Below are 18,605 nucleotides of genomic sequence, written 5' to 3' on the forward strand. Positions count from 1 at the left end.
TGATACTGGCCATATATTGAATACCTCTGTCAGTACAGGATATCTCCCTCATTTTGCCCTTCTGTACAGATATTCATTTTTTCTTGCTCCCAACCCCTTAGCCTGGTAGCCGTCAATCTGTTCTATATTAATATAATTGTAATTTCAAAAAGTTATAGATTTTAATTTTCAAAAATATCAAAAAGTTATATACATTGAACGATATAGAATATAAACTTAGGGAAATGTTTTTTTATTTGTATGGAGATTCTTAGATAGTTGTGTTTTCTTTTTATTGCTACATTCCACTTTTCTTTTTATGCATACTATTCCACTGTATGAATGCATGACAGTTGAACTATTTGTTCATTGTCATAATTCATTTTGTGATGCTACTACAGAGTAGTATTTGAGACCAGATAATTGATAATGAATGCCTTTCCTTCAATTAGGAAAACCAAGAAATTCAGTGTCTTGCATCTGGCGAGGGCCTTCATGCTATGTCATCCCGGAATGGGAGGCACAATATTGTGCAAGAGAGAGGTGGCGGGGGAGCAAGTCTAACTCATTCTGTTACAATGAAACCTCTCTTAGAAAAAAATCACATAGATCCATTCATGTGGACAGGTCTAATGACATCTTTAAGGTGCTTTTTTAGAAAACATATTTGCATCAGGTATTAATTTTCTAACACAAATTTTGGGGTGCACTTTTCAAATGATAACAGCCATGGATAGATAATTTTACTCTCTGGTTTTACAGATAAAGTTTCTATGAATATTTTGTACATTTTTTCAAACATAAGCCTTCATTAATCTTGGATAAATGCCTAGGGATGCTATTGCTGGGTCATATGGTAGTTGCATATGCAATTCTGTAAGAAACTGCCAAACAATTTCCAGATTGGCTATGCCATTTTACATACTCACCAACAATGTGTGAGATCCAGTTTCTCTGTATCTTCACCACCATTTTGTGTTACCTTATTTTTAAATTTCAGCTCCTTGTAGATGATTTACCATATCATGGCTTTTGCATTTTCTGTGATGGCTGCCTGAAGTATTGGATATCTTTTCCAGTCTTAATATCTTATCTGTACATCTTGTCTGTGCATGCCTTTCTTAAGTCAGAAAAAAAAACATCTAAAATAGCAATGTGTTGTTATATGGACACTTTTGCATAGGAACTTAGCTAATGTTAGTGGAAATCATTATTGTAAAAGCCAGAAATGTTGTTCAATTGGAATTTTTTCCTTAACATCTTTATTATTGTTTATTTGTCTGTGTGTATTTGTATGTGAGGATCCACTCATGCCACAGTGTGCACATGGAAGTTCGATCCCACTCTCCAGTGTTGGTTGTCTCTTTTCACTGTTTTTAGTTCTTGAATTTCTTTGAAATATTTATTAATTAATTTATTTTATTTTTAACTATTTTATTCACTATTTTTACTTTATGTGTATGGGTGTATTGCCTGCCTGTGTTTAAGTGGGCCCGTGCCATGTAATGCCCACACAGGTCAGAAAAGGGCAATGGATTTCCCTGGAACTGGAGTTACAGATAGTTGTTAGCCCCATGTGAGTGCTGGTAATCAATCTTGAGTCTTCTGCAAGAGCAGTCAGTGCTCTTAACTGGTGAGCCATTTCTCCAACCCCTATTTGTTTATTTTATATGTATGAGTGTTTTGCCTGAATGAATGTAAGTGAACCTCATGCATGTAATGCCCATGGAGGCCAGAGAGTGTGTTGAAACACCAGAAACTGGAGTTACAGATGGTTGTTAGCTGCCATGTGTGTGCTGGGAACCAAACCTAGGTCTTCTGCAAGAGCATCCAATGCTTTAAACTCTGAGCTGTTTCTCCAGTCCCCAGTCTTTCCATCTGTATGAGGCAAGGTTTCTACTGTTTGCTGCTGTGATGCATACCTTAGAATAGCTGATCTGCAAGTCTCTGGGTAATTCTTCTGTCTCCACCTCCCTTCTCACTTGAGGAGTGCTAGAATTACAGACATGCATCACACATTAGTCTTTATATGGATTCTGAGAATCCAAATTCAAGTTATCGGCTTATGTGGCAAACACTGCATCCATAGAGCCATCTCTCTAGCTCTTTTTCTTTACATTTGATTGATATTTTATTAAAAGAATCTACTTGTATCACTGATTTTCTGTTATTTTGTGTTCATTTTCATTGACTTCTGCTCTGTAATTTCTTCTGCTTGACTTGGCCTTGTTTTGATATTTCTTTTATAAGTTTTTGAGTTGGGTGCTTATATTATTGGTTATCCTTTTCTTCTCTTCCAATGCCCATATATTTTGCTACAAATTTCCTATCAGGCTACTTTGTTTCCACTAAATTTTGATATGGTATATTTTTATTTTCATTCAATTCAGTACATTTTAAATTTCATTCTATTTCACCTATCAGTTCACACACATACACACACAATATATATTTATTTATATTTATATGATTGAATTTTAAATATTTAATTATAAAATATGTCTGGTTTCTAAAAGTTTGGAAGATGTTCTATCTTTTTATTATTGATTTATATAGTTTTAAATTTCATTAGTTTTCAAATTCTCATACAAAAGCAACAAGTTTCGTTATGGCATTTTTCATATATATTTTATTCTTTTTAATCCTCTTTCTCCACTGCCCTCTTCTGTCCTGTCCCCTCCTGCTGGTTCCCTTTCCCACCCCAATGCCCCCCATTTCTACTTTGGTATTTCACACATTCTTTTACACTCTTCCTCCCCCAATAAAATGTCTTTTCTGTTTTCATGTCTACTTTCTAGCTTCATGATCTATACACCCATGTTCTAGTGTGATATGATTGCAATTGGAGAACATTCTGGGTTTTTTTTTTTTTTTTTTTTTTTTTTTTTTGAGACAGCATCTTCCTGTAGCCCCCGCTGTCCTGGAATTTACTATGTAGACCATGCTGGTCTTGAATTTCACAGAGATCATCTTGCCTCTGCCTCCGAGTGCTGGGATTAAAGGTATGTGCCACCATACCCAGCACATACTGTGTATTTTTTTTTAATTCTTTAAAATTTGAAGTTTGGTTTGTAGTCCAAAATATGATCTTCTTGGAATTTTTTCCTTAGGCAATGGAAAAGAATGCATATTCTACTTTGCAGGCAAAGTGTTCTACAAATGTCAATTAACTGATGGTTAATGGTGTTTTGAGTTCCTTTACATCTTTTCTCTTTTTCTGACTAGTTCTATCAGTCAGTAAGTGTTAAATTGAGTGTTCATTGAGTACTGAATTTTTCTCCTACAGTGTTATCAGATTTTGTTCTGCATGTTTTTGAAGCTCTGCTATGTGGTGCATTGACAGGATTGCTATGACTACTTAGAGAATTGGCCCTTTATTATTATGTAATATACCCCTCTGTCTATGGTAATTTCCTTTTCTCTGAAGTCTACTTTATCTGATAGTAATACATTGAATCTTATTGTCTTTTGATTAATGTTGCATGGGATATATCTTTTCATCATTTTACTCTTAGCCTGGCCATATCATTGTTTTTGAAATGAGTTTCTTGTAGACAACATGTACTTGGCCATTCAGGCCTTTTAAATTCCTCTGCCAATCTCTCTTTTAATTGTTTTATATGTAAGTCACTTATATATTCTGTAATTATTGATTATTAGGGCTTAAGTCTGGCATTTCCTTTTTTATTATTTGATTTTTGAAATAGGGTCTTACTTTTTAGTACAGGCTGGTCTGGAACTCACGATTTTCCTGCCTCAGTGCTAACATTAAGGGTGTTTGCCACCACTCCTGGATTGCAATTTCTTTTTTATTTCATTATCTATTATTTTGTTTTTGTTTTAGATTATTTTTTCTTTCTTTTTTATTTTTTGAGAGAGAGTCTTATCTATCCAAGACTGTTCTCAAACTCACTATGTAACTGAAGCCAGTCTTGAACTCTTGATCTTCCTGCCTTCACTGCCGCCCCCCACAAAGTGGCAGGATTACAGGTAGGCACAACCACACCTTCTGATTACCATTTCTGTTTTTTTCTTGTTCCCTGCCTTTGTCATTGTTAGTTGAACATTTTTAAATTTTGATTTTGATTTTCCTGTAGCACTTTAAAAATTTTATGGTGCTTGCATGGATTCCCTTCTATGAAGAAGGCCTCAAGTTCAATTAGAGTAGTTGGTTACTTCCACTAACAGTAGCACCTCTGTTCTGAAAGATGCTATGCAAGTTGCTAGGTAAGAAAAGGCATCAACAGTCCTACTCAGCTGTGTACCCAGTGAACTATTATTCCAAAGATAGGTAATCCCTGTATCACTTTTAAGACTGTTTCTTTATATGTTTTTAAGTGGGCCATTTAGAACATATATCAATATCAATATATATCGGTATGAATATATATCAATCACTTAGCACCATCTATTGTGCTGTTTCACTAATTTAAACAAACTATAAATATGTTTCCTCCCTATATCTTCCTCAAACTCCCTCATTTGTAGTATTAACATCCTAAATATCCCTTCCACATACATTTAGAACCACATCAGACAAGATTAAAATGTTTACTTAAACCATCAAATGTAATTAAGAAAACTTCAGAAAGAAAGCCTATTGCATTTACCGTTACTTTTTCTCTTCCTTTTTAATTTCTTCCTTCCTGAGGTTCTAAGATACTGCCTCCCACTTTGTCATTTTCTTTCTCTATAGGGAACTTTCATTAGATATTCTTCTAGGTCAGTTAATGTAGCTATAATTTTGAATTTTCATTTATCTCAATATCTTCATTTCCTCTTCATTCTTGGAAGATATTTTCATCAAATTTGAGTTGACGTTTCCTTTCTTTCAGAGCTTAGAAAGTGTTGAGCTAGTTTTGTCTTACTTCCACAGTCTTTCATAAGAAATTATCTGTCATTTGAACATTTTTTCTATTTGTTAGATGCTATTTTTCTTTCTTTGATATTTTTTAGTTTAATTATTATGTGCCATCATGTAAATTTATTTAGACTTACCCTTTTGAAGTTCACCTTTCTTGAGTCTGTTGATTTATATCTCATGTTAGGAAGCCTTTCAGCTGTTATTTCTCTGAGCTGTTTTTTGTTTTTTCAGCCCTTCCTTCTTTTTCTTCTTGTTTGTAATGACATGAATTTTAGATCTTTTGTTATAGTCCTACAGGACCTGATTTTTTTTCAGTCTGCTTCCTACATTCAGACTAGATAATTTCTATTAATTTTAAAAAATCCTTGTTATTAGGGAGAAATGGGGAAAACAGGGGCACTTTAAGTAGGGAAACCATGGTGGAAGGGGTAGACAGTGAGAGAGATAAATAATGCATAACTAATTTAAAAAAACATATTAATCCAACAACCTACTGACAAATTATGCATACATTATTGCTATATGGGTCCATGTGTATAGCGAAAGGCTACATACTAAGAAACGGTGCCAGACAGGAGATACCTTCCTTTCAGTAGTTGGCCAGGGTGATCCAAGGGACTCCTAAAATTACTCATGCTATTGCCACAGCCCTAGATGGCCTCCCAGAACTTGAAGGTAAGACCCTACTGCCAAAGGCAGAACATATATCGGACACAAGATTTGGAGAAATAGGGCTACAACTGATCTGGAAGCCACTTCCCCTGAAGGCGAGAACTTACAACTTTGGAGAAAGGGAAGACATCAATGGATGATCCAGCACCAGCTTCAAGACCAAATAACCACACCAATGGCCAACACAGCATACTCCATTGGTACAGTAGTGACACTTTTGTCTTGAGGTCAATCAACAGCTACCTAATTTGACTAAAATCTCACTCAAAAGGAGGAAAATCAATTGTGGTACTGTAAACATAACCTAATACACATGGCTAAAGTGGTCATAGATCTTAGAGAAAACCCAAAAACTTTCACATTGATAGACTAATGTGATTTCTTACTATGTGCAAAATATGCATCTTTATATTTACAAACAAATATCCCAGTCACCACTCATCAAAAAAGCTCATTTTGTAGCAGTCAGAGACTAATACCAAGTAACACAACTGGTCACACATGGACATTGTCTATGAATTACCCAGGCCTAAGGGACACATCTGCAATGAAACCTCTACACCTAAGGCTCATGGAACATAGAACAGGTATAAAGAAGAGGACACTAAGGAATCAGTTCTCAATAATGAAGCTCCCTCATGCAGCAGAGGGCCAGGAACACAAAAGGTCACAAATGGCCACAGTGTAGATATCAAGAATCTGCTAAATAACGGTCCTTGGACAGGACCCCTTTATTAAACTTCATCCACCCAAGGTTCAGGGACCATTGCAGAAGAGGGAATGTAGAGATTACAAGAGCCAGGGAGGATGGGCATGACCATATGGAAACAGTCCTACAAGCTCCTGGGAACCTGTTCATATGATTCTATGGCAATGGTGTCAGCATACACAAGTCCCACGCAAACTCAGGCACACAGTAACCCAGCATAGAACTGGGAAAATGAACAGCAGACCCCAATCTTATCTAAAGGAATGTTCGCAACTGCTGCTAGATGAAAAAGAGCTGATATTCCTAAAACAAGGGACTCTAGATAGGCTGACTAGACTCAGTGGATGGACTGGGGAACGGCTGGGGGCACTGACAGCACAGCGGGCAGTAACAGGGATGACAGAGTATATGGGCTCCAGTGGGTGGGGGAGACTATAGGAGGGTGCCATTTGGGATGCGGGTATAAAGATGAATAAGATTGTTTGGGATGTTCTGTATGAAATACAAAAAATCAATAAAAAATGCAAAAAAAAATCCTTGTTACTGATTCTTCTACCTACATTTTGTCTTTGTATACAATGTATACAATGTGTTTTGATTCCCGTATTTCCCCTTTCCACCACACCTTGGCCCATTCCACCAGGAACCCCTCTCAACTTCATGTTTTGATTTATTTCCCACTAAGTCCACTGAGTACTATCCATATACGTATGTCAAATGACAATTAAGTGAGTGGATTATTCACTAGACTATGGGCAACTACCAGTGGCCAGACCCCAAAGAAAAGCAATTATTCCTCCACCAGCAGCCATCTACTAATAAATAGTTTCTCAGCTAGGGGTAGGGCTTCATTCGTCCTCCATCCATACTGGAATCTTGACTAGTTTGATCTTGTACAGGTTTTGTGTAGATAACCATGAACAGCACTCCTTGCCATCCTTCATTCTTGCTGCCACCCATTCCCCAGTTCAGATGTTCCTTGAGCCTTGGTGTGTGGGAAGTTGATGCAGATGTCTTTAGTACTAAACACTCACAGTCACTTTTTCTCAGCACCATGATCAGTTACGATATTAGCTGCTGCCCACTGCAAAAACCTTTTCTGACCAAAGTTAAGAGCATCCCATGTCTATGGGTATAAAAATAAATATCTACAAGGCAACTTGGATAACATGACCATATGGCAATAGTATGTGCTCCCCCCCAGGCACATGACCTCCTGAGCCATAGGGGTTTGATCAGGTTTATAGTACCAGGCTTGATTCCTCTCCTGTGGCTTAGGCCTCAAATCCAATCAGAAAGCAGTTTGCTACCCCCATAAGTCATGCCACTATTGCATGAGTGAGCACATCTTACCTGGTAGGTTGATATCACACCATGCAAGGTCCCAATCTGGGTTAAGATCATCATTGTCTCTTCTTCCTAGCAGCTTGCATAGCACCTTCTAGCACCATGAAAGCTAGACAACAAGGAGTAAGTTTTAAGATCAATTTCCCTATGTCATGCAACCAAGGAGTGTGGTGTTCTTAGCGATAAGGTCTTATCATATAGTTATGTTGGGCAACCAGTAGCAGTGACAATTGCAGTGACAAATAGCAGCCTGTTTTGTTTTGGAAGACTCTGAGACCTCCCTGAAGAGTAATTTGTAGGGAGTTATCTCATGCCTTACATTGAGATTTTTTTTAAAGTTTGTTTTTATTGAATTTTAGTGTATTTCATACAGAACATCTAAATCAGTCTTAATCATCTTTATACCCCCATCCCCACCAGCACCCTCCCATAGTCCTTCAGACTGGAGCCCATATACTCTGTCTTCCCTGTCAAGGCCCACTGAGTCAAGTTAGTGTCTCCAGCTGTTCCCCAGTGCAAGTCCATCCACTGAGGTCTAGTCAGCCTATCTAGAGTCCCTTGTTTTAGGAAGATCAGCTCTTCTTCATCTAGCAGCAATCAGTTGCCAATATTTTTTCAGGTAAAATTGTGGTTCATATGGAAGCACAAAGGACCCCAGATAGCCAAAGTTACCCTTAGTACAAAGAGCAATGCTGGGGGGATTATTATACCAGATTTCAAACTATATTTCAGAGCTATAGTCATAAAAACAACATGGTACTGGCACAAAAATAGGCTCATAGATCAATGGGACACAATTGAGTACATGCAATTTCAGTCACCTGATATTTGACCAAGGGGCCAAGAACATTCACTGGAGGAAAGATAGTATCTTCGGCAAATGATACTAGCAAAACTGGATCTCCACCTATAGAAGAATGAAACTAAACCCCTATCTTTTGCCTTGCACAAAAGTCAACTTCAAATGGATCAAACACTTCACTGTGAAGCCTGAAACTCTGAAACTGTTAAAAAAAACATTGACAATAACCTACAAGATATAGGTGTAGGAAAGGATTTTTTAAACTGGATATCAATTGCTTAGAAATTGAGGCAAAGAATCAACAAGTGGAACCTCATTAAACTAAAAAGCTACTGTCATCAAAAGAAGCAATCAAGGAAGTGAAGAGAAATCCCACAGAGTGGGAGAAAATCTTTACCAGCGACATATCCGACAGAGGTTTAACTTCCAGAATATATAAAGAACTCAAAAAGAACCAGGAAACCAAGTGGCCCAAATAAAAGATGGGCTAAAGATCCAAAGAAAGAGCTCTCAAAAGAAGAAATAAAGATGGTTAAGAAACATCTTAAAAGGTGTTCAACATTGTTAGTAATTTTGGAAATGCAAATTAAAACCACTTTATGACTTCATCTTATCCCAGTCAGACTGGCTAAGATCAAGAGAACAAACAATACCAATTGCTGGAGATGTCAGAAAGGGGAATGCTCATCCACTGCTGGTGGGATTGCAAACTTGTGCAATCCCTATGGAAAGCAGGCATTGAGATTTTAAAAAATAACTCATGTCTTCTTAGAGCAGCCTTGTTCTCTCATGTTGGGTACCTCTGTTCAAACTCATTTAAAAATATTTTGTAATTGGTCAGGCGTGGTGGTGTACGCCTTTAGTCCCAGCACTCAGGATGCAGAGGCAGGCGGATCTCTGTGAGTTCAAGGCCAGCCTGGTCTACATAGTGAATTCCAGGCCAGCTGGGACTACAGGGAGACCCTGTCTCAAAAAGACCAAAAAAAGTATTTTGTAATTACAAAGTGGTAGATTTCCATACAGCCTTAGTTTTGGTCAACTCCCTACTCCCTCTTTACCACCTATACCCCAACCCCATCAATATTTAAACCTTTACCTTCCAGTACTTCCTGTTTTTTTTTTTTTTTTAATCTCAGGTGTGTTGTATTACCTCTATTACATTTTTTTAATTGGGTTGCAAGATAGTAGGTTTTCCATATGGTATTTTCATATACCCTTCATTTTGGTTACCCCACTCGTTTATCCCCTATCTCTCGCCACCCTCCATGCTTTTCCAGCCCAGAATTCTTTCTCTTTGATTTTGTTTTACATACATTCTACTATTCCTCCTCCGTTAATGCAAATCCCCACAAATGACTGTTTTCTAGTTTTCTGGCTTTCACTTGTACTCCAAGCTAAGCAAACAAAACAAAACAAAAAATCCAAAGGTAAGATTCAGATGTGAGAGAGTATATAACTTTCTGGGCCCAAGTTACTACACTCAGCATAATTTTTTTTCAAGTTCCATCCATTTCCCAGGTAATGTCATTTTTCCTTACAACTAAGTAATATTCCATCACACATACCACATTTTCCTTATCGAATTATCAGTTGGTGGACATCTAAGTTGATTCCATTGCCTAGCTATTGTGACTAGAGCAGCAGTAAACACTAATGTGTGGGTAACTGTGTAGTGGGATATAAAGTCATTTGAATATAAACCTAGGAGTGGAATTTATTAGGTAAATGTCCTATGCTATACAGGACAGTCTTAACAAAGTACAATTAGTTCCAAGATGTCAATAGTGACAAGTTAAGAAACTCTATTCTTGTTCTATAATCAAGAAAATAAGGTTTTGTGTCTTAAATCCTTTTCTGTTTTAGAGTAAATTTCGTTTAACTTAAAAGCAAATCATATTAAGTGGTGTTTGCTTACTTAGTTACCTCTGGGTATGTGATTTAAGGACAGGCACTGAAATTATGCCAGTATCTGAGGCAAATGATCAGGATTTTAAAATGTGAGCATAAATCAAGTAGAAATTTAATTAGAGCTAGTGAAGAGGTTTCAGTAACACAGCCCGTTACAAAATAAATAATACAGAAATCAATAACTTCTCTATCTTTAAGCAATAGTTGTTGGGAAATATAGTGGAAAAGGGCCTATTAACAATATCAACCCAAAATATAAAATGTCTAGAAATAAACTTTTTAAAATGTGAACGACTTAGATGAAGAAAACCACAAAATTTTATGGGGGCATATAAAAGATAATCTGCTTAATGAAGCTAGCTACTGAATATACAGACTCAGTAACATAAAAGTGACCTTTACCTCCAAATTAATCTATACATTTAATGCAATTCATAGTTACTCTTTAGGAGAAGGAAAGAGGGAAGGACTTGAGAAGTTTATGAAATTCAAATTGAGGAATAAATGTGTGACCTCCCATCCCTGTTGTTTTGTTAGGGAAGTATTTTGATGGAGTGCTTGCAGGAAAAGATGAAAATGTATAAATTTATCTCTTCCTGTAAGTTTAAAATGTTATGTGATGTGAAAATAAATAATTCTAGAGCTATAATCATTGAAAAGCTATTATACAACAGGGATAGGAAGAAAAAAATCAGTGAAATATTTTAATACACAGAAACAAACCTGTGTTTATGAAGGTGGCATTTTAAATCCATAGGGGAAGAGAATAAAATAATGAATAAATTAATTGTAATAGCTGACTAACTGTTGTTTGGCAGGGAAAGTTATTAAAAATTTGCTTGAAATATTAGTCATAAGAAATATTGCATGAATTAAAGGTAGAAAATGGTGATGGTAAATTTTTTAAGGCATAAGTGAATATGAAAATATGTAAATAATGTTTCCCAGATTGAATAGGAGAACATATACCTATGTATAATTTTTAAATGATATAGGCAAATGGTTCCAAAATAAAACGATAAGTTCTACAAATAAATATGCTATAGCCTTCCTGCCCTTGTCACCCCTTTCCCATACGCAGTGAACTACTATAATTGTATATACTCTTCCAGAGTTTCTTTACTAAATAAAAACTGTGTTCTTAGCCTTTCAAGTTTTAAAAAATATTTAATATTATTATTATTACTGGGTGTGTATGATGGAAGGGGCGCAAATGCAATGGCCTGCATGTGGAAATCAGAGGACAACTTTCATGGAGTCGGTTGGCTCCTTCCACCTTTACATAGGTTCCAGGGATTGAAGGCAGGTTGCCAGGCTTGCATCATCTTAGGGCAGTGTCTTTTCCCCACTGCTGCATACCAGAAGCCTCAACCTTCTACCTTTGTTGGCATAGATTACATATTCTATACAGTATTCTGTACCTTGCTTTTTGAATATTTAATTTTTATGTTATTTTATGCATATGCGTGTATTGCCTGTGTGTGGGTAAGTGCACCTGTGTCATGCACTGCCCACGGAGGACAGAAGAGGCCATCAGATCCCCTGGACCTGAAGTTATGGACAGTTGTTAGCTGCCATGTGGGTGTTGGGATTCGAACCCGGGTCTTCTGCAAGAACAGCCAGTATTCTTAACCGCCGAGCCATCTCTCCAGCTCCTACCTTGCTTTTTAAACTCATAACATTTATACAACACTTATTTAAAGTGTTTTGCACTTCATTTTATATCAGCAGTATATTGAGAGATTCTCCAGTACTTTTTCTATAGCAGTATAATATCCCTTGGTTTGGATATACTATATAATTTGTATATCTGATCTCTTTGTGATTGATATTTGAGCTAACATAAACAGTGATTTAGTACATATCATTTGTATTACATTTATTTGTATATATGTGGGAAATGGGGGGATGGGGGAGCGTGCATGCACAAGCCATGGTGTGCATGTAGAGGTCAGAGGATAATTCCCAGAAGTTATTTTCTCTCTTTCCACCAAGTGGACCCCCAACCATGTGGATTCCAGGGATGGAATTTAGATAATCAGGCTTGGTGGCTAGTGTCTTTTCTTGCTGAGCCATCTTACTGGCTCGGGTTATCATTTTACATGTCATTTCACAAGTATACAAAAAATGTTACATATTTATTTATCATGGTAAAATACACTTAACAAAATTGGCCACTTTTAGTATATAGTTAATCACTTTTCAATGTATAGTTCTTTGGCATAAAGCACTTTCTTTATGGATAAATTTCCAGAAATATTTTTGTTTTAAATGATAGGTGCATTTATAATGTTTAAAGCATTGAGCACTTATTTTCCACAGGAGTTGTACCAATTTACACTGTCCCTGGGAACCTGTGAGACTGCCTGTTTTTTTCTCGATGTCCTTAATAGAGTGTGTTACAAGTTTTTGACTTCTTGTCATTTATTACAGGAAGTTTATTTCAATGTAGTTACAATTTGCAATTTTCTCCTACAAATTAGATAGAAGACTTTTCATATGTTTAAGAGGGAAAGTTCTTTTAAACATGATATGGAGACATATACCTTAAAGGAAAAATGTTGGAAATATTTGGCTACCTAGAGAGTAAAAGCAAAATAAAAAGCCATTGGAGAACTAGGATGGGGAGGATTTACCTCATAGGAAAGAATAAATAGCCTTGATCTATAATGTTATTAAAAGTCAGTAGTAAGAGTTGAAGATGTTCCCTTATATTTCCAGTTCGTTGAGTATCTTTATCATGAAAGGGCGTTAGATTTTTGTCAAATGTTTTTTCCCCTTCTTTTGAAATGATAATGTGTTCCTTTAATAGCACCATAATTGACACATAATTCATTCACATCTTACAATTCAGCCTCTGAAATTGTACAATTCAGTGGTTTTTAATGCAGTCACAGAGTGTACAACTATCGCCAGCATGCAGTTTAAGAACATTTGCATTACCCCTAAAAGAAACCCTGAACCCAGTTAGCAGTCACTCCCCATTAACCCCTCCTGCAGCCCCTGGCAACCACTAATGCACTTTGTCTATGATTTTGCCCATTCTGTACATTTTGTATAAATAAAATTGTGCAATATGTAACATTTTGTGTCTGCTTTCTTTCATTTAGTTTACTGATGCCAAGGTTTGTTCATGTTATAGCGTATATCACCGTGGAATACATCCTGGTTAACTCTGGTAGACAAGAGAACTTAAAGCCTAACTCGTTCTAATAAAGCTACCTATCACCTCTTAATTATTTACCATCAAATCTTCATCTTGTAAGAGGAAATCCTTCAACTAGCACTACTTCATTTTCTGTTTTAAATAAAATTATTTCTTTTGTGGATAGCATGGGAGCTCTCTATTCTTACGAACAACCTTTAGACCTGGGCAAAATATTCCTCTGAGTAAATGCTTTGGGTGCTGAGCCATGGTAATAGCCACTGATCTTGATCACTTCTTGATGTGTGGAACTCAGCCCTACAAATGAATTCAGGCTAGATAATCAAGGTGTGGTGATTGGGACCCCACAGTTCTCAGCCCTGTATGTCATGGAGTGTCTACCCTATGGATGCAAGCTAGCTAAGGGAAGCAAGCCCCTGAACTCTTAGCCATATTCATAAGGAATTTTGCCCTTCACATCTGTGTTGGAGGTGCTCAGAAATGCTGGTTGCTTCCTGATTGCTCTGAGGTCCTGTATCTGTTGACTGAGAGATAGGCTAGAGGGCATCCGGTCTTCTCAGCAACTCTTATCTGGACTGTTACTTGTAGAAAATTGAGCAAAGGAATGGGCGGAAGGGAGTGAGTTATGGCTCATATTCCGTAGACTCGCATTGTTAGATTACTCACTTTTAACAGATTTTCTTAAATAAATGTCACTTCTTTCACTGTGCACCCTTAGGACAGTTTAAAATAAAAACTCCACTTTCCCCAGTTATGCATCTTTCACGCTGGAACAGGTCCAGAAAAGTTCTCATGCTGCATTTCTGGGGAGGGGATGTTTCTTTAATGTTGACTTTTAAAAACATTTTTTTCTTTTTTTTTATTTTATTTTGTGAGTATGGGTGTATTGCCTGCGTGTATGTGAGTGCACCCGTGTCATGCAGTGGCGCGGAGGTCAGAAGAAGGATTTGGATTCCCCTGGGACTGGAGTTAAGGACAGTTAGTAGCTGCCTTGTGTGTGCTGGGAATCGAACCAGGGTCCTCTACGAGAGCAGTCAGTGCTCTTAGCCGCTGAGCCCTCTCCAGCCCCTTAGTGTTGACTTTTTTGAGTGAAGTAGCATGTATTGTTGTAATGGTGCTAGAGGCTGACAATACTAGGCAACTCTGATGAACATTTATAAAATCAGGTTTTCACTATTTGTTTATTTCATAGGTTTAGTTCATGGTTACTTGCTTTTTCATTCTTTGTTTTGATTTCTCCATGTAAATGAATCTTGTTAAAATGATGTTTTACTTTTTTTTTGGTCTTTTTGACCCAGGGTCTCCCTGTAGCCCCCAGCAGTCCTGGAACTTACTATGTAGACCAGGCTGTCCTTGAACTCACAGAGATCCACCTGCCTCTGCCTCCCAAGTGCTGGGACTACAGGCGTGCGGCTACAGGCGTGCGCCACCATGCCTGGCTAACAATGATGTTTTACTTTTAAGGAGTTATTTTTACTTATTATTTTTTGCCTGTTACTTTGATTTTTTTGTGCAATAATATTGGTTGTTTTCTTCATCTACTATACTTGCCTGGTAAATGTCCTTAATACCCAAGGGTACAGGATACTCCATTTCTCTTGTTTTCATAGAGACCATATAATCAAGAACGCTTATTATCAAACTATTGAAGCAAAAATTATGGATCAAAATCCAAATAAATAGTCAATATTCTGTTACTTTGATTTTTAGGTTGTCTCTAGCATCGGCTGCTGTGTCCACCACTGCTAATTCAAGCACCATGATGTATACTGCAATGTCAAATGCATCTGCCTGTATGGCAGCCACAGGACTCGCATGTAAGTTATACTCATTTCAAAAAATTATTATTATTTCCCATGAGCTCACTTAACTCAGTTTTCCAGTAGAAGCTATGGATATCTGCATCTCATAATCACTATGTTTGAACCCATATATGACTGTTGCTGTCAATAGCTGCTTTGCCTGGAGCTTTTTGTGTTGCATTTAGCTGTAAGTTTATTATCATGGTTATTATGAGTTAAAGTGATACACTTTAGCATCTAATTCGTTAACACTGTGAGGATTTAGGACAAATCCTTGAAACTATTAAGAATAGAAAAAGTTTTGCTGAATTCAACCGATTGGAAGAAGTTCTTATTGTCTTTGTGACAAATAGAACATGGGAAAGAAGTGTTAGAGCCTTGCTATACGGTATTCTTATGTGTAGGCCAGATTTGTGGTCTTTCTGTTTTGCCTATTCAAAGTGGACCCACACTGAATGACATTTGTGAACACAAGTTAGGCTCTATAGGCCAAATATACATATACATACATGTATATGTACATATATATTATACAGTACATTAAATTGGGCAGCAGGTAGTAAGGGGAGGTGTGGATAGGGGAAAGGAGCTAAATACTATAAAATTATATTACATGAAAATCATAAAATTTCAATAAAAATTAAACAAAATTAAATCACACTGATAGTGAAAAATGGAATAAAAGTGAAACATAACAAAAGACCAGCTTCAGCTTTTGGTTCTGACTGACACTGTAATGTCATGACATTTCCATGTAGAACATCTATATGCTTTGAACAGAGAGGTGGGGCATGAACTGCCTTGTAATGCCAGCTTCTACTGTACACATCTTCTATTAGTAGAGTAATAACAAAAGTTAAAAATTTGTAATTCTACATCTATTTTAGGCAGTTCTTTCTTAGAGAGTCCTATAAGCTAACAGTGCTTTTGAAATATCTCCTTCACAGTGCCTTGATGTTCACCTCTAAACTTGGTTGAATTATAATCCTATCTGTAGTATGGATACCTTAAAATACTATAATAACAAGATGATTTCTAATCCTTAGTCTCAATCTCACCAGGGTATACTGATGCTTTATTGAACATGAATAGTGGCATATAATCCCCATCCTTATGTCTGTAGTTAGGAGCTAAAATTATTGCATTCAGCCAGACATGGCAGTACATGCCTACAATCCTATAATTTAAAAAGCTGAAGCAAGACATCTTGAGTTTGAGGTCAGCACAGTCTCAGAAACCAGATCTGTATATGTATACATGCACATACACACACACACACACACACACACACACACACACACACACACACGCGCGCGCGCGCGCGCGCATGCACTTTAAACTGAAAGACAGGGCATTAATTGCCTTGTAATGCCAACTTCTTTGTTACAGGCCAGTTCCAAAATCCATATATATTTATACACACACACACACACACACACACACACACACACACACATTTAAAGACTTGTTCTCTGACTTTTGACAGGCTTCTCTGTTTCCTATCTCTAATACACTTGTTTTTCTTTTTTTAAAAATTTATTGCATTGATAAGCTGGGTATGGTGGTGCACGCCTGTAGTACCAGCACTTGGGGGGCAGAGGCAGGTGGATCTCTGTGAGTTCAAGGCCAGCCTGGTCTACATAGTGAGTTCCAAGCCAGCTGGGGCTACAGGGAGACCCTGTTTCAAAAAGACCCAAAACTTTTATTGCATTTAGTTATTTATTGTGTGTTTCAGGGAGGTGCGTGATGGAGGTCAGAGGACAACTTATGGGAGTTGGTTCTCTGCTTCCACTATGTGGGTCCCAGGGATTGAATTCAGGTCATCAGGCTTGGAAACAAGTGTCTTAACCTCCTGGACCACCTCACCAGACCCACAGTATCATTTAATTACCTTGAATAAGTTATTATTTACATATCATAAAATTAACTTTTTTTTGGTCTTTTTTTGAGATAGGGTCTCTCTGTAGCCCCAGCTGTCCTGGAACTCACTATGTAGACCAGGCTTGCCTTGAACTCACAGAGATCTGCCTGCCTCTGCCTCCCAAGTGCTGGGATTAACTTATTTTAAGAGTTTAACTCAGAGATTTTTAAATTTAGCAAATTATGTACCCATCACTGTGTCTAGTTTTAGATAATCTATATCAACATAAGAGGATCTCTCAGCTAGATATAACTGCTCATCTTTTGTATGTCTACAGATTTGCCTTTTCTGGATATTGCATATCAAATGCCTTGACTATTTTTAAAGAATTTAACCAGAAGCTTAAAGAATTTTTCAACTGAGAACACTATATAAATTTACCATTGGTAGCTACTATGATGTTCTCTGTAGCTGATTGTCCAGAAACCTTTGGCTAGAACACTTGATAGTATAATTTTGCAATTCCCTGGAGGAGGTAGAACAGCTCCTAGTCCATTTAGTAAGATTTAAAAGTTATTGGGATATTAAGAAATTCATTGGAAATGACTATGCAACACACAGCAAGTAAGCAATAATTGTGCTGCTTGTGGGGCTGTTGTAGTGTGTTTTGACAATTTCATCAGAATATCCAAATGATACACTAAGAGATGATTGCCAAAGAATAGAAAGAGATAGTTGATATCAGTGATAGTTGCCTTTGACTGCAATCTGTTGTTGGACTAAAAAGTAATCTCATTGATATCCTGACTTGATCATTATGCATTGTGTACATGTATTGAATCACTGCATCCTGTACTTATGTATAAGTATTATTTATTGGTTCAAAATAATGATTAAGCTGAGGATATTGCCTATAAGTATAACTCTTGCCCAGAATGTGTTAAGCTTTCAGTTTTATCCCCCAATACTGAAAAAAAATGGAAAAATCACATCATTTCTCTGAGATGACTGCAGTCAAACCTGTTCCCAAATTCTTACCAACTTTTAAATTTAAGAATTTTTGTTGATCTCAGTACTTGGAAGGCTAAGGCAAATGATCATATGTTCAAGGCCAAGTTAGGCTACATAGTCAGACTGTCTCATTTCTGTCTTGCTATTCTCCATAGTGTCTAATGTATTGAAATCAAATTCACAGAGATTTTGTTATCTGAAAGTTAATTACCACTATAAAAGTTGATCATCTCCTAAAGTTAGTCCCAAATCTGTCCAAATTTGTTTTATGCCAACTAGAAGCTATGGTTGTAGATGCAAGAAATCATAGATGTCAATTTTTTTGTAGCTATTGTGAGCTATATGATTAAGGGTCAGTTTCCATTTAAATCTACCATTTTAGGAAAGTTTTCATTTTTTTGTTGTTATTTTGGTGGGTCTTTTTTTTTTTTAGACAGAATCTACTATATAACTCAGATTAGCCATAGCTCTTAGCATGGACCAA

General features: G+C 36.9%; 1 protein-coding gene across 2 annotated transcripts in view; it reads left to right on the forward strand.

Annotated features, from left to right (window-relative positions):
• Nup62cl (nucleoporin 62 C-terminal like) overlaps window positions 1-18,605 on the forward strand; it is an 85,200-nt gene that overhangs the window by 16,215 nt on the left and 50,380 nt on the right. For both annotated transcript variants that reach the window (XM_029556055.1, XM_008852979.2), the window contains one exon: window positions 15,158-15,264. In XM_029556055.1, the coding sequence (XP_029411915.1) occupies window positions 15,158-15,264 (107 nt within the window). The remainder of the gene's footprint in view (window positions 1-15,157; window positions 15,265-18,605) is intronic.

The sequence above is a fragment of the Nannospalax galili genome, unplaced genomic scaffold, assembly GCF_000622305.1.
Source record: "Nannospalax galili isolate Female #2095 unplaced genomic scaffold, S.galili_v1.0 scaffold25, whole genome shotgun sequence".
In the NCBI taxonomy this organism is placed as follows: Eukaryota; Metazoa; Chordata; class Mammalia; order Rodentia; family Spalacidae; genus Nannospalax; species Nannospalax galili.